This window comes from Saccostrea cucullata, unplaced genomic scaffold (assembly GCF_032062105.1).
Source record: "Saccostrea cucullata isolate Sc308-1 unplaced genomic scaffold, CSIRO_AGI_Scuc_v1 ctg2266, whole genome shotgun sequence".
NCBI classification, from domain to species: Eukaryota; Metazoa; Mollusca; class Bivalvia; order Ostreida; family Ostreidae; genus Saccostrea; species Saccostrea cuccullata.
In genome coordinates this window covers 165,963-180,571 of record NW_026926595.1, presented here as the reverse complement: position 1 = coordinate 180,571, position 14,609 = coordinate 165,963, and the positions used below count along the sequence as shown (strand labels likewise).

The window sequence follows — 14,609 nt, the reverse complement described above, 5'->3', positions numbered from 1 at the left end:
ATTATGAAGGGTAACTAAATCAATCAAATAAGTTACAATCTGCCTGTGCTTACTTTATTATATTGAATTGTATACTCTGAAAGATTTATTACCAAAATCCGTCGATAATATGATGTAATCTTATTGTTGAGTAGCTGTGTTGCGTCTTACGTCTAGCACTGTTATTGGGAGATCTAGTTATGTTTATTAAAAGACTTTACAGGTATCCCATATTACACAAATTTAAAGACAATCATCCAATCGACACCCCAGTCGTTGATTAAGATGTCAATAGTGAAATAATTAAAATTACAAATTGCGCAAAACTATTTAAAGGCGAGAGAGAGAGAGAGAAAAGCAAATGACTGTATTTAGAAAAAAGCATAAAATAATCCACATTAGATTATACATGTATAATTATACAAATTTAACAAGGGGACCTAAATTCCTCGTGGAAAAGTATACAGTATAGCATGTCCTTTTATTCTCTAAAAAGTAGTCTTAATTTTGAATTAACTCTCATTTTCTCTCTCTCTCTCTCTCTCTCTCTCTCTCTCTCTCTCTCTCTTTCTTCTTAAAATTATATCAAACAACCTATTATGATTAATTAATTCTATCAAAATAATTATATTTATAACTATAAAAGGAAGACAAATCAATGCTATAGGTAAATAAATGTGAATTACATTTTTCACTATATTTTGTTTTGTTTTGTCATCATGTCATGTTTTTTTTTTACATTTCTTTGAAAGTGGGAATGACTTTATTGATATGACAACAGTGTACTTTATTTGATTGTGATATGCTTAGGTAAGAATCGCTAAGCATGTTGCTCAGATTTTTTATGCAACGGAAATTAAGCATGTTTCTCAGCAAAGAATTTGCATAAGCAAATACCTTAGAAAATTCTATGTATTTTTAAACATATGAATCCAGATATTTACGGAATTCGAAACAATGCAAAGTGAGAAATCTTGGTATCATGTCAAAGATTTTAACTCCCTAACATGGATCTTTTTCAACTTACCTGTAACGATAATGGCACAATCTTTTTTCAACAAATCAAAAGCACGATCCTCGATATTTTCCATATAATTTGGATGATCTCTTTGAAGGGAATCTTGAAGTTCCTGATCAAATTCCTCCATTTGTAGAACCTGAGAGATGTCTTTCAAAATTTTACGTAAGCTTTCCTCGTTTGAAATATGATCGTCCCCATAACTGAAAGTATATGCACTACAAATTTGTTTTTTTAATCCAATATGTAAATATTAGTACAGAAGCCCATTTAGGACCTATCAAAAATATTTTTGAATCCGATATAACGAATTGTCGAATTTGTAATAACAAATTTAATTCGTTATAACATTTCCTTTGAATTTGTTAAAATGAATTTAATCTGTTAGAACAAATTTGTTGATTTCATTGTAACAAATTAAAAATTTATTAATACGAATTTAACTCGATTTAACAGATTCTTAAACTTGTTATATCGAACTGAATTCGTTTAAACGAATTCGACAAATCGTTATATCGAATTCATATATATATGTATTTTTCTAAAGGCCCTGAATGTTAACTCTGATTAAATGAATTGAATTCGTTGTAACAAATTTTGGAATTTGTGTTAACGAATTTAAATTGTTATAACAAATTTTAGAATGTATGTTAACGATTTTAATTTGTTATAACAAATTTTTGAATTCGTTTTAACAAATTTAATTCGTCATAACAATTAAAGAATACGTTATATTGAATTTAACAAATTTGTTTTTTAACAAATTTTGGTTAAACAGATTAAATTATAATAATGAATTCAAAGAAATTGTTATAACGAATTAAATTCGTTATACATTGTAACAAATTCGTTATTTGTTATATTGGATTCAAAAATATATAATCCATGTATTTCACATACATTTATTCAAATATATTTGAACTGTATTTTTATTTTAATCACTGTCCAAACTAACAGCTAAAGTACTCATACAGACACTCAAAGTCATGTTTGATGGGGTTTCTAGTTAGTCTAAATATTTATCCACCCAGATCAAACCTTAAAATCTATGCTAATGAATTTGATTGCCATGTATCTATGTTTGATTCCAAATCTTCACAAAAATCCCTAGAAACAAAGATACATAGCGGGTGCGTGTACAATGAATGTTTTATCAAGCCTCTTTCTCTACTCCCCACTTAAATATTAACAGGAATGAAGGAGAAACTTTAGGAGTATAATGCAATATTACATTTAAGACGTGGTGTAAATCAGGCAGAACAGTTAAGGTTACAAATGGAAATATCGGCGATTTTTTAAGATAAAAAATACATACTTTATTACGATGGGCGATTCTTTTTAGGACTTCACTGATATAAAAGAATGTAATGTGGTTTATATTTATATGTTTACCTATATAGATTCCCTTTTTTAATTGCTAAAATTTAATTTGTTGGAAAAAAGGTTGAATATTTTGCTGGTTAACTACATTAAAAATTAGCTATAATTAATTCATTTGCAAGATTTCATAAGGTTCGAAGCACTTTTCAAATATCGTAATGCTTCTTGAGTTTATGTGTAAAAACAGATACATTGAGGGTATGCCCTTGCAATAAATTGATTTATGGGCCCTTCCATTACTTTTTCAATGAATCTACAAACACACGACAGGGTCACTTGTCTGGAGAATGTAAGGACAGTTTATAAATACAATACTAAAATAGACATTGCATCCACGTTAACGGCGTTTTATTTAATTGCAAAAAATGTTTTATTTGAGAGCAAAAAACATTTGTCATTGTACAAAATTTGACTTTATCAGCCTCTCACCGTGTACAAAGTGCGTCATTTTTGCGAGATGACGTCACATTGACAAGTGCAGTGCAATCTAGTCCTATGTAAAACTTTGATCAGCTATTTTGGCCCCAACCTACCCACGGGGGTCCTAATTTGAACAAATTTGAATCTACACTACCTGAGAATGATTTCACATGAGTTTCATCTTTCCTGGCCTTGTGGTTCTATATATTGCAATGTAAAACTTTGATCGGCCATTGTGGCCCCACCCTACCCCTGGGGGTCATGATTTGAACAAACTTGAATCTACACTACCTGAGAATGATTCCACATGAGATTCATTCTTCCTGACCCAGTGGTTCTTGAGGAGAAGATTTTTAAAGATTGTTCCTATATACTCCTATGTTAAAATTTGATCGGCCATTGTGGCCCCATCCTACCCCCGGGGGTTATGATTTGAACAAATTTGAATTTACACTACCTGAGGATGCTTCCACATGAGTTTCATCTTTCTTGGCCCAGTGGTTCTTGAGAAAAAGATATTTTTTAATGCCATTAATTTTTCACAAAGTCATAATTATCTCCCCTTGGAAGAGGGCGCAGCCCTTCATTTGTACAAATTTGAATCCCCTTCACCTAATGATACTTTTTAGCAAGTTATGTTAAAATTGGCTTAGTTGTTCTTGAGAAGAAGATGATAATGTAAAAAGTTTACGACAACAACAACAACGACAACGACAGACAACGGACAAATTTTGATCAGAAAAGCTCTTTTGAGCCTTCGACTCAGGTTAGCTAAAAATCAGAGCAGAACTTAACAGATCAGTTAATCAACGAACTTGAAGAAAAAAAAAGAGCTAGAAGTAGAAGAAATAAAGAATATCAAATTCAAAGGTCAATTTATAAGGTCAAAGGTCAAAAGGATTGAGGTGGGAGAAAAATCTTCAAAATATTTTGTAAGCTTAGAATCAAGAACCAATGTTTGTAAGCAAATACCTTAAATAGAAAAGGGCAATGGATCAATTGTTTCTTCCCAAAGCGAGATATTAAATGAAATGAAAGCTTTCCATGAAAACTTATATAAGAAAAGGAAAAATATAGAATCTGAAAATATTCATGAAAGACTTAAAAAATGTGATATTCCCAAATTAAGTATATAGGAATCAAACAGCCTGGAAGGTCCAGTAACAAACTTTGAAGTTTTAAATTTCTTAAAACAAATGAAAATGACATAAGACCAGGACCGGATGGATTTACATGTGAATTTTCAAAATCTTTCTGGAAAGGTATTGGCTCCTTTATTACAAGATCAATAAATAATTCAAATGAAAAACTTCTATTCTCAGACTCAAATAAATTAGGAATCATTACTTGTATCCCAAAACAATTTCTGAAAAACTGGCGACCCATTAGTCATTCAGATGTTGTTTACAAAATAGAATCAGGATGCATTGCGGAACGAAGGAAAACTAAATTGGGCAAATTATTAGATAGAGACCAGACTGGATTTATAAAACGTAGATTTATTGGAGAGAATATTAGACTGTGTTATATTATGTCTTTTTGTTATGTGCAGAAATTATTGGAATCTTAATTCGAAATAAACAAGATATCAAAGGTATAACAATTGAGGGTGAAGAGTACAAACTCTCTCAATATGCTGATGATGCATCTCTTATCTCAGATGGTTCACCAAGATCCATGGATGGAATTCTCCGAGAATTAGATTATTTTGGTAATATATCATGCTTGAAGATAAATTTTTAAAAAATAAAATGATATGGATTGGAAGTAAAAAAAAAATCAAGGGATGTATTTTACACTCAAGGTGGAAGCTTGATTTGGAAAATTCAATATTTGGTGTTCTAGGAATGAAATTTTCAGTAAACTTGGATGAAATGCTTGATATTAATTATTCCATAAAGCTAAATGAAATCAAAACTTTGTGACGTAAGTTGAGTTCAAGGAAACTTACCCTAATCGGGATGTTAACATTAATTAAAACTTTAATATTACCCAAACTAAGCAATTTAATTCTTACTTTACCGAACCCTAAGTCAGACTTTTGAAGGTGTTTGACACTGAAATGTATTATTTTCTATGGGGTAGCAAAATTAATAAGGTAAAGAAAAATGTTATCATCCAGGACTATAAATATGGAGGTCTAAAAATTATTGATTATACAGAATTTATATCTGCCCTAAAATCAAGTTGAATCAACGATTTATTCACTCACATGCAAACTGGGTAAAACTATTTGAAGCTGAACTAAAAGTAGATATAAACAATCTTTGGATAAGGGGTTCTGATTATATTCTGAATCTCTTAACAATATACAGTTATGGACTGTTCTAAACAGTCCATAATAGTTTTATTATCCTGAAGAATATATACAATTATTAATTAGATAGAGTAGAAAATAGTAATCAAACCTCTTAATTTCTTCTACTCTGCTCCGATTCCATACTTTCAAAATATGTCAACAGACAACTTTGACGTCATCGTTAGAATTTATTGTTTACCGAGCCCGCATATTTAGCCATTGTACTTATAAATAGGAGTTATCTCGCTTAAACCACTGTAGTTCTATTCAAAGGGCGACAACACAGTTGTAACCCAGCATGATCGCTTACGCTAATTCATTGTCATCTGAAGGGAAATAACAGTTGTCTCCCTGCGCGTGAGGGAGACATCACGAGTTGTCTCCCTGCACGTGACCTGCTCTAAACCAATCAGATTGACTGTATAATTCTGAAGGATAATAAGATTAAATAATGTTTTTTTGGAAAGAAGTTCTGTAAAGCTCGGAAATACTAACTATGATAAACCAAGAGAATGACAGGCATGTGCTCTTTGAACATATATGGAATAATCCAACGATTAAAATTAATAATAAATCTTCCTTTTGGAAAAGCTATTTTAATGAAGGCAATGTTTTTCTTACTGACCTCTTTAACAATGATGATAGTTTCATAAGTCTCGACTCATTGATAAACTTGAAAGTGAAAAAAAAAATTGTTTATTTTAATGGTCTAAGAATAGCAGTGTTAGATAGACTGAAAAATGTAAACAGTGATGAAATTAAAAATATTTAAATGATTGGACCACATCTTCCAAATTTCATTTTTGGATTTTATAAACATGATAAAGGTTGTAAGGATATGTATAACATACTTATAAGTAAAAAAAGAAAGAGCCAGTTAACTCAATGAAGAAATGGAAAGAAAACATACTGTTCTCTGGTGAGGCAGACTGGGCTAAAATATTTGAACTCCCTTTTTAAATAACCCAAGAATCTAAACTTCAATGGCCACAGTTTCAAATCTTACAAAGAATCATCCCAACTAATTATTTTCTCTTTAGACTAAAATTGATTGATTCTCCAGCATGTACTTTCTGCAGAAGTGACAAAGAAATAATTGATCATTTATCTGTTGAAGGTTTCCATGTAAAAGAACTTTGATGTACTATTGAAGAACTGATTTTAAATGAGTTTTATATTCATTGTTGTTTTGACAGACAAGCAATACTATTTGGTAAATTTGAAAATATGAATGTTTATAGATTTCAAAACCTTTTAATACTTATTGTAAAACAATTTATTTTTGACAGTAAATATAAATATGTTCTAAGAATAAATACTGAAGCTGTATTAAAGAGGATCACAGATAGAATTTTGATTGAAAAATTTTTATTGATGAAGAATTGTAGATATGAGGAATGCGAAAAGCATTGGCAAAATATTTGCGCGATACATTGTTAGCAATAGAGTTAATATACATGTTTATATATACATTCTATTGTTCACTGTAGCTCAATCGGTAGAGCGCTCGCTCCATGATCGGGAGGTCGTGCGTTCGTATCTCGACCGCGACTGACCTAAGACGAGAAAAAATGGGTAGCAACTGTTCCTTCCCAATGCACTCGGCACTTTGAAGTGAAAGTTGCGGGTCCTACGGATGAGACCTTAAAAACCGAGGCCCCTTGTCAGCTGCAGGCGTTGGCACGATAAAGATCCCTCACTGCTCAATGGCCCTGAGTGCCGAGTAAAGGTAAAAAAAAAATGAAGCCCTTCACCGGCATACGGTGACGTCTCCATATGAGTGAAAAATTCTCGAGAGGGATTTTAAACAATATACAATCAATCAATCATATATATACATCCTAAAACTTATTTGAGTGATTTTATATCTTTTTTGTATTATTTGTAATAGAAGAATGTTTTTTTCTTTTGCTGACCCCTCCCCCTTTCTTTGTCTTTATTTTTTCAAAACAACTTTCACACTCTATAAGCATAACTCTATCTTGTGTGTAGACCCGATGTTATTTTGTACCATAAGATGAAAATCATTATACATGTACTAAGTGTCATATCAATAAAAAATTCAGTGTTGTTTTAAGAAGCTAAAATGCATAAGTGCGCATAACCTACCCCTAAAAAGTAGAGGGGTGCCATTTGAATAGAATTAATCATAGCTTTGCTGTTCTTGGGAAGAAGAAATTTTGAAGATTTTTCTATATATTCTTTTTAAAAACCTTGATCGACCACTGTAGCCTCAACCCTACCCCCAGGGCTAATGATTTGTTCAAATGTGAATTTCATACCTGAGAATACATAACATAAATATGATCACATATTGTTTATCTGTTCTTGAAAAGATTTTTAAAGATACTTTTTGTATGTTCTTAGTGTAAAATCTGACAGTTGATTTGAATCTGTAATAGCTGAAAATGATTCCACATTAGTGTCATCCTTCCTGGCCCATTGGTTTTTGAGAAGATTTTTTAAATATGATATTAATTTTCAATATCTCATAATTAAATCCCTTTGGTAGAAAATTTGGCCCTTCATATGAAAAATAAACCTTGAGTCCCCTTCACCCAATGATAGTCTTTACCAAGTTTGGTTTAAATTAACCTAGTAGTTGTTGAAGAAGATGAAAATGTGTAAAGCTTACAATTGCGACGAGGAGACGACAACACAAGCGACGACAACGAACAGCGGACAAATTTGATCAGAAAGACTCACTTGAGCCTTTGGCTCAGGTGAGCTAAAAAGTTACTTGAGTTTTTGATTGACAGCCATAGGTTCCAATTCCTTCCCCCGTTATTGGCAGACTTATTTTTGCATTTTGCATTCATGCGAAGCAGAAATTGTCCAAACTCTTATGCGTAAAAAAAGTTGTTGTGGCCTTCATCTCAACATTTAGATATATTGACTATGAATTGTCAAGCAACAGTGATAATTTCCATTGGTCAATACAATGGGACATATGATAATAAGGATGAATTCTCAAGCTCAAAAGTCATACAATCGAAATTGAAGCAAAACAAACAGAGGCCTCACAATAAAATCAAACGTCGGAACAGACTTGTGGACAACTCTGTATGTAAATTATAGTCCAACAATCAGTATGAAGAAAGTCACTAAGCATTTGGAAATTGGCCAGTGGTTCTAGAGAAGAAGTCAAAAATGTGAAAAGTTAACAGAGAGACAGGCATACGGACGCCCGACAAAATGTGATCACAAAAAGCTCACTTGAGTTTTCAGCTCAAGTGAGCTAAAAATACTTAATTTGAAGAAACTTTTTAGGTCACAAAGTTAATGATCAAGGTCATTGCCTTCGAGAGAAATAGGAAAGAAGAAGGTATGGTTTTAGTTTTATTGCTCCCTAAAATGTTATGACATCAAAAAGTTTTGAAACTAGCTTAAATATTAGTTAAATAAATGACTGATAAATCAGGAAAAAATATGGTTTACCATTCTGCAAATATGATATCATTAATGTGAAGCATTTCTCTATTTTCAACAAAAAAGCCTCAACATGGCGCATTTCAAGGGTTCCTTTAGAAAACAGTGTCCACAGCCATCGCCCATGTTAATATTTTATGCAAAATTCAATAACAAATCACATATCTCAAGATCTTTGTGGGCGATGCCTGTGGACCATTTAAGAAAATACTGGAAAATGCACATGTTTATGACGTCATAATTAGCATTTAAAACACATGTAAGAGAAATGACTTGATTTTTCTGCATTGAATTTCAATTATTTAAAAAGCATGAGTTTTCAACTTTTACACCAGTTTCATTTTTTAGAAAATCACAGGTTAAAATTTGTATGGAAACCATACCTTCTTTTTTGTCATATTCATTTTGATTTCATAAGATCAAGGGTCAACCTATTACAGACATATCAAAAATTAAAGCCAGTATCTTGACAAAAAAGTTCAAAAACGCTTTTGCTTGACAAAAAGACTTTAAGTATCTTTAAGATAGGTTGTAACGATTTCATTGGTTTCATTAGAAATAGCAGTAGTATAGTAAGTAGATCTCTAACAATGTGACTTGCCTGTGTTTTTAGAATAATTTGGATGATGAAAGTTGAGATGAAGAATATTGATATTGCAATCAGCAAAACGTTTAAACTTAAATTATTGTGCTTTGTGGTAAAAAATACTTTCAATTCAATCTCAGTCAGGTGGTCCTTATCTGAAAAAGGTTGAGTTCTCTGGTGTCAGGGGCCAGTTTTACAAAAGAACTTACGAATTAAGACCAAGTTTAATTCTTCATATAAATTTTTAATTTACATTATATCGAAAATTATTTTAAATGTTTTAAAAGGAATGTGGTAGGATATTTTTACACAAAAAAAATTTAAAGAGAGTTATTAATTTTTCAAAGTTTTACAATAATCTTAAGTTTATGGTCTTAGTCGTAAGTTCTTTTGTAAAACGGGCCCCAGATGTTTAATTTTTAGGTACTGCATTATAGAACGTGTCAAAATCCTTAGGTATTAAAACAAAAACATCAATAAACAACAGTTACTCCTTTTAGAATATATTTTCAAACTTACTAGGGAACAAAGTTTTCTGGTGCTAAGGATGCAGCCATGTCAATTACAGACCGTACATTTAAGGAAATAGTTCCTAAATGAAAAAAAAAATTTTGATTAATTATATATCTCAATTAAACAAAAGTATGTATATATTTGTTAAAAAAAATTACATTAACAAATAATATAAATAGAGATTGCATGTAAATTACAAACACTAGAAGGGTATCAACATGCTAAACATTTCATAAAATTCTTAAGTTAACTTAAGGCCACAATCTTATCAGTACATTTTGCAATCAAGGTTTTTTTTCTTTGACTTTTTTCAAATTGAAATTATGATTAGAGATAGTGCGACGGTTAATAATTTAACACCACATTCGCGAATGCATTTCATCTGGCTTCTTTTGTGACAAAAAAAACTTACTTAATCAATCAAATCTTAAAGGCGTTAATTGATTCATATGTATATCATCTATAGCTATAGATGGCTATTTAATAAAAAAAAAAAAATAAACTACTTTCTTATCTTACCTGAATATTGCAAGCAATATTTAAACAATTACGATTCATACATTGAACTCAATGAATATTTTTTTCTGTTCACATACTGTTGAGTTTGACCTGTACAGTGATCATTGAAAACTAATTACAAATATTTTAAAAGAAAAAAAAATAAATCAAAACACAGTTGTTACAATATATTACCATAGACGTGTTTATGTTACACCAATGGGAATCACGTAATAACAATTACATACAATTGATCCCACTTGATCTCACCTCTGCTGTATCGGAGGTCCGCGTTTACTCTTAACCTATTTTGCAATGTTTGATAGACTTTTGAGGTTGAATACTGCTCATTATCTCAATAAAAATATCTTGTAAACAATGTTAAATAAAAAATATGTTATGTAGCAACAGGAAATAATCACAAAAAAGAGGGAAAAAAAGTCAAAGAAGTTACGAGAAAAAAGCAAATAAAAAATAAGTAATAATAATTTAAAAATAAAAATACAATTTATTAACAAGTTGAAGCTTTAACTTATTATTTGAATAACTCATCTATTCAAATTGTCCTTTCGGTTTTATTTTTTTTTTTAAACTTAACAATGATTGTTGCATTTTATTTTCTGTAATAATTAATGGACTTTAAGCAAAAAGACAGATTATAAATTCAATTTTTGTACTAAAAATAGGTTTGTCTGTGCGAGGAATATTAGACATGATTGTGCAGAATATTTTGGAAGAGGTCCATAGTTTCTGTTAAGGAAAAGGACGAGCCATAATCGTTCATGGAAGCGTGTGCGTTTGAAATTGATGTAAATGTTTTCATAGTTGCAATGACGTACGTGCACAAACCAGAAAGATGTTTAAATTCAAATTCATTTGGAAATTACGTGTAAATAAATAGAACTCTTTAAAGCGATATGATTTGATTGTATTGTAATGTGCATCTCATCAGTTTTATCGTGTACAATTCTCCAAATGATATCCAATAGCAAAACTGTAAACTAATCGTATCATTTGAAGAATGCCCTTGAATCGAGATTATGTTCTCCATAGCGATGTTACATTTCAAAATTATAGCCATCTAAACTAGGAATACAAATAAGACACAGAGAGTGTAGGCATTGAAAAATCATATACGTAAACTATTTTCCATCATGTCTGTAGTACGTGTATATATATACATATTCGCTAGCTTACATGTCCTCTTATTTTTCATTAATATACAAGAAATTGAGTAAATGTTGTATGCTTAATATTTTATATGTAATAAATATTTCTAGCTTTCGTATTTTGTAAGGTCTTTCTGCGATAATATCGATGCATAAACCAAAGAATTAATGTACTTTGTGTGTGATCAATTCTATATCAAGGATATGATTTTAAGAGCTTCCTTTTTTGAATCTGAAAAAGAACAACAAAAAATATACACAATAATGACGAGAAAGATATATCATATACGTCAGCTTAGTAACTCGGATGACCTTTAATGAGCAATTTGTTTACTTTGAATTCTACATAAAGGATAAAAATATGCTGCATTTACCTACTATACTAATAATACCAACCCTTTCTGTAATTCAACGTTAATTCTCGTACGTATATCCGTATAGAAGCAACTCGTCTTATGTTTTTAGAATTCCTATGACCTTCATGAAGTCATGTTACATGGGCAGGAAGTCCTTTATTCAAAACGAAAGTTGAAAAAGTACAGTTACTTTGATTGATTTACCATCCAAAATTACCTTATGTTGTGTTGCACTTAATTTGAATTTCTAATTATCAAATGTATGCCCCCCAAAAATCAAACTAATTAAAGTTGGGTATTGCGTACTTTAAATTAATCTTTCGAACTACGGTAGCCTATAAGGTGCAAAGAATGTTCAATCAAATTGTAATTATTTTTTTAACAAGTCTTATTAAAGTTGCTTGTTTAAGTTATCTCATTTGCAATGGCTACTCAAACAAGTCTACGCAGGGTTATCCATGAGCTGTTTTACTGTGTTGCTCCCGACACAGTAAATTTTCTCCGACACAGTAACGTTTCAAATTTCATGCATGCGACACAGTAAAAGTTTTGCCGACACAGTAAGAGTTGTGATAATTAGAAAATCTATACAAACAAATTCTCTCTAATTGAAACTTTAATCAAACAATTCTACAGTCTTTTGAAAAGTTATAACACTTAATCACTAGGGCTTCAGCTTGAGTAATCAATGAATTCTCTCCTAGACCCTCGCCGGACTTTACGCATGACGGAACAAAGACAAATAAATTGTTTTCAGAATTCAATGTACCGGTTAATTGGTAGCTGTAATGAAATACACTGTATTATTTATGAAAAAATATTTAAATATAGGTTTCCTATAGAGCCACGGCTCTAGAATTATGTAATCATTGTAAGTCAAACCTAACATCGTACCGAAGTCATTTAATTGATGTAAATACATTGCCAAAACTTTTGAAATTTCAGCATGTTCAAGAACCTCTTTGAAGTATTTAACTGTTCTGAAGTTCTTTTTTGTAATGCGGTAACTCGATCAAGAAACCTGATAAATAAACACGGCAAGTCTACTTTCAAAAACGTTAAGTAGATCGGCTATCGGTCAGAATTTTCTCTGCTTTTCAGAAAGTTTTTTTTTTCTTTTATCAGTATGTACGACTATACCATTTGTGTAACCAATTAGCGATTTCTAAATAAGTGTGTGCTTGTAATCTTTTGTAATTATAATGAATTGTGATTCAGTTGCGAATTGTTCGCGAAAACATCGCGAAATATTAGTGCTTCGCGTAAACTCTACAAAACAGTAATATCTCAAACGATGGAGAACCGTGTCACGTTCATTCATTAGAGGGGCGTAGATATGATTCAGCTTAACTTTTCAATTTTTTTTTATGTTTATAATAATTAACTAAGGTATGTCTAATCATCCGAAACAATTTGAATGGAAATTTAAATTGAAATATATAGAAAGGAAATAAGGAATCTTTTCAAGACGGACCAGAAAAGCTGAAGTCTATGTGGAAGCATTCTTGGGTAAATAAATGTAGATATTAATTGAATTTGTTTCTTTTCTAAAAACAATGTAAATGTAACAGAAGCTAAGATGATATAGCTTTCGCTTCGAGTATTCGGTTAACAGCCGCGACTGACCAGCTCTTTTGCGGGTCTTTAATATGAGACCTGAAATCTAATATTTATGAAGGGAGAAAATGGTCATATTCATAGATGAAAAAAAAAAAACGGACTGTATATTTACTTCTAGGGAGGCCAATTGTGCCCTATGAAAAAGCCTTAGGAAGTTCTGAAAATTTTGCGCCGCAAAAGCGTATAATAGCTAAATTCCACTTCGCTTAAGTTCTGTTATAAATAAAAATAATATTATGCAAACAGGATCAGCTCCCAGCACTTTTCAAAATATGCACTATATAAGCAATTATTTTTCTATATTTCAGCTCAAACAAAAGAGCCAATGCCCTTACACTGTTGATGTAAATCACGAATTCACTTATAGTTCTAGCGATATTCTCTACATTCTTCGTCCCTTTGCAGCCCCGATGTACTAGATAAATTCATATTCTATACGAATTGTATCTAATGAATTATTATCTTTTAGTTTGATTAGGCTAAAAACTAGAGATGAATTCATATCTATTTAAATATTTTTGTAATTATTGAATCAGTGAATCTAGTCCTCTGATTCATTCGTGCTGCGTGATGTTAAGACTAGTGACGTCATATTTGACGAGAGACTCCATCTATTAGTCGACTGTATTGCTATCAAGTATACAGATTTTATAGATAATTGATAAAATAAATAAATATAAGTTGTTATTATGCATCATCATGTCGTTAATTTGTGTGGCTTGTTAAATTATTCATGAGGTCACAATGAAATTTTCAATACGGTGTACCACGAAAGTGAACTCTAACCTTCCTAAACATAGTTTTGTATTTATTTTTTACAAGTGGGTAAAACTTTAAGGTAACAGATCAAAAATCAGGTATATTTAAGAAAAATCTTGTCAAAGATAATGTACATGTGAAATATGAGAGCCTTATTTCTTTTCAATTAAATGTTATGATCAAGGTTATTTTTTTGTTATAGACAGACTAACAGACAAACAGACTGATGAACTCATGAGATCAAATATCCTCTAGCTTTTGCGAATATTATTTATATATTTTTTTAAACTCCAGATTCAATTCTTGCAGTCCACATTTTCATTTTTGCTATTTATTATAGTTCTTATTTCTACTCTCTCTAATTAAATTAATTTCTATTAGTTCAAATTTGGGGAAATTTATATGATCCAAGAACACTGAAAAAAGATTCAGTATTGTATTTCTGAATTTATTGAAAATAAGATACATTTTTTAAAAATCAATATATAAGTATTACATCAACCGTAATGCATAACGCTTTTCTCCTTCTCTAACACTCATTTATACATTGCTGAAAAACTCTTCTTGTGAATACAATATTATA

At 30.8% G+C, this 14,609-nt stretch overlaps 1 protein-coding gene across 1 annotated transcript in view; it reads right to left on the bottom strand.

The window, feature by feature from the left end:
- LOC134272182 (dynamin-like protein 1) overlaps positions 1–11,814 on the bottom strand; it is a 28,526-nt gene extending 16,712 nt beyond the window's left edge. Inside the window, exons 1-3 of the mRNA XM_062754433.1 lie at positions 11,666–11,814; positions 9,631–9,703; positions 1,007–1,200 (exon numbers count right to left, since the gene is read on the bottom strand). Of these exons, the coding sequence (XP_062610417.1) occupies positions 1,007–1,200; positions 9,631–9,668 (232 nt within the window). The 5' untranslated portion in view covers positions 9,669–9,703; positions 11,666–11,814. The remainder of the gene's footprint in view (positions 1–1,006; positions 1,201–9,630; positions 9,704–11,665) is intronic.
- Between the last annotated feature and the right edge of the window lie 2,795 nt (positions 11,815–14,609).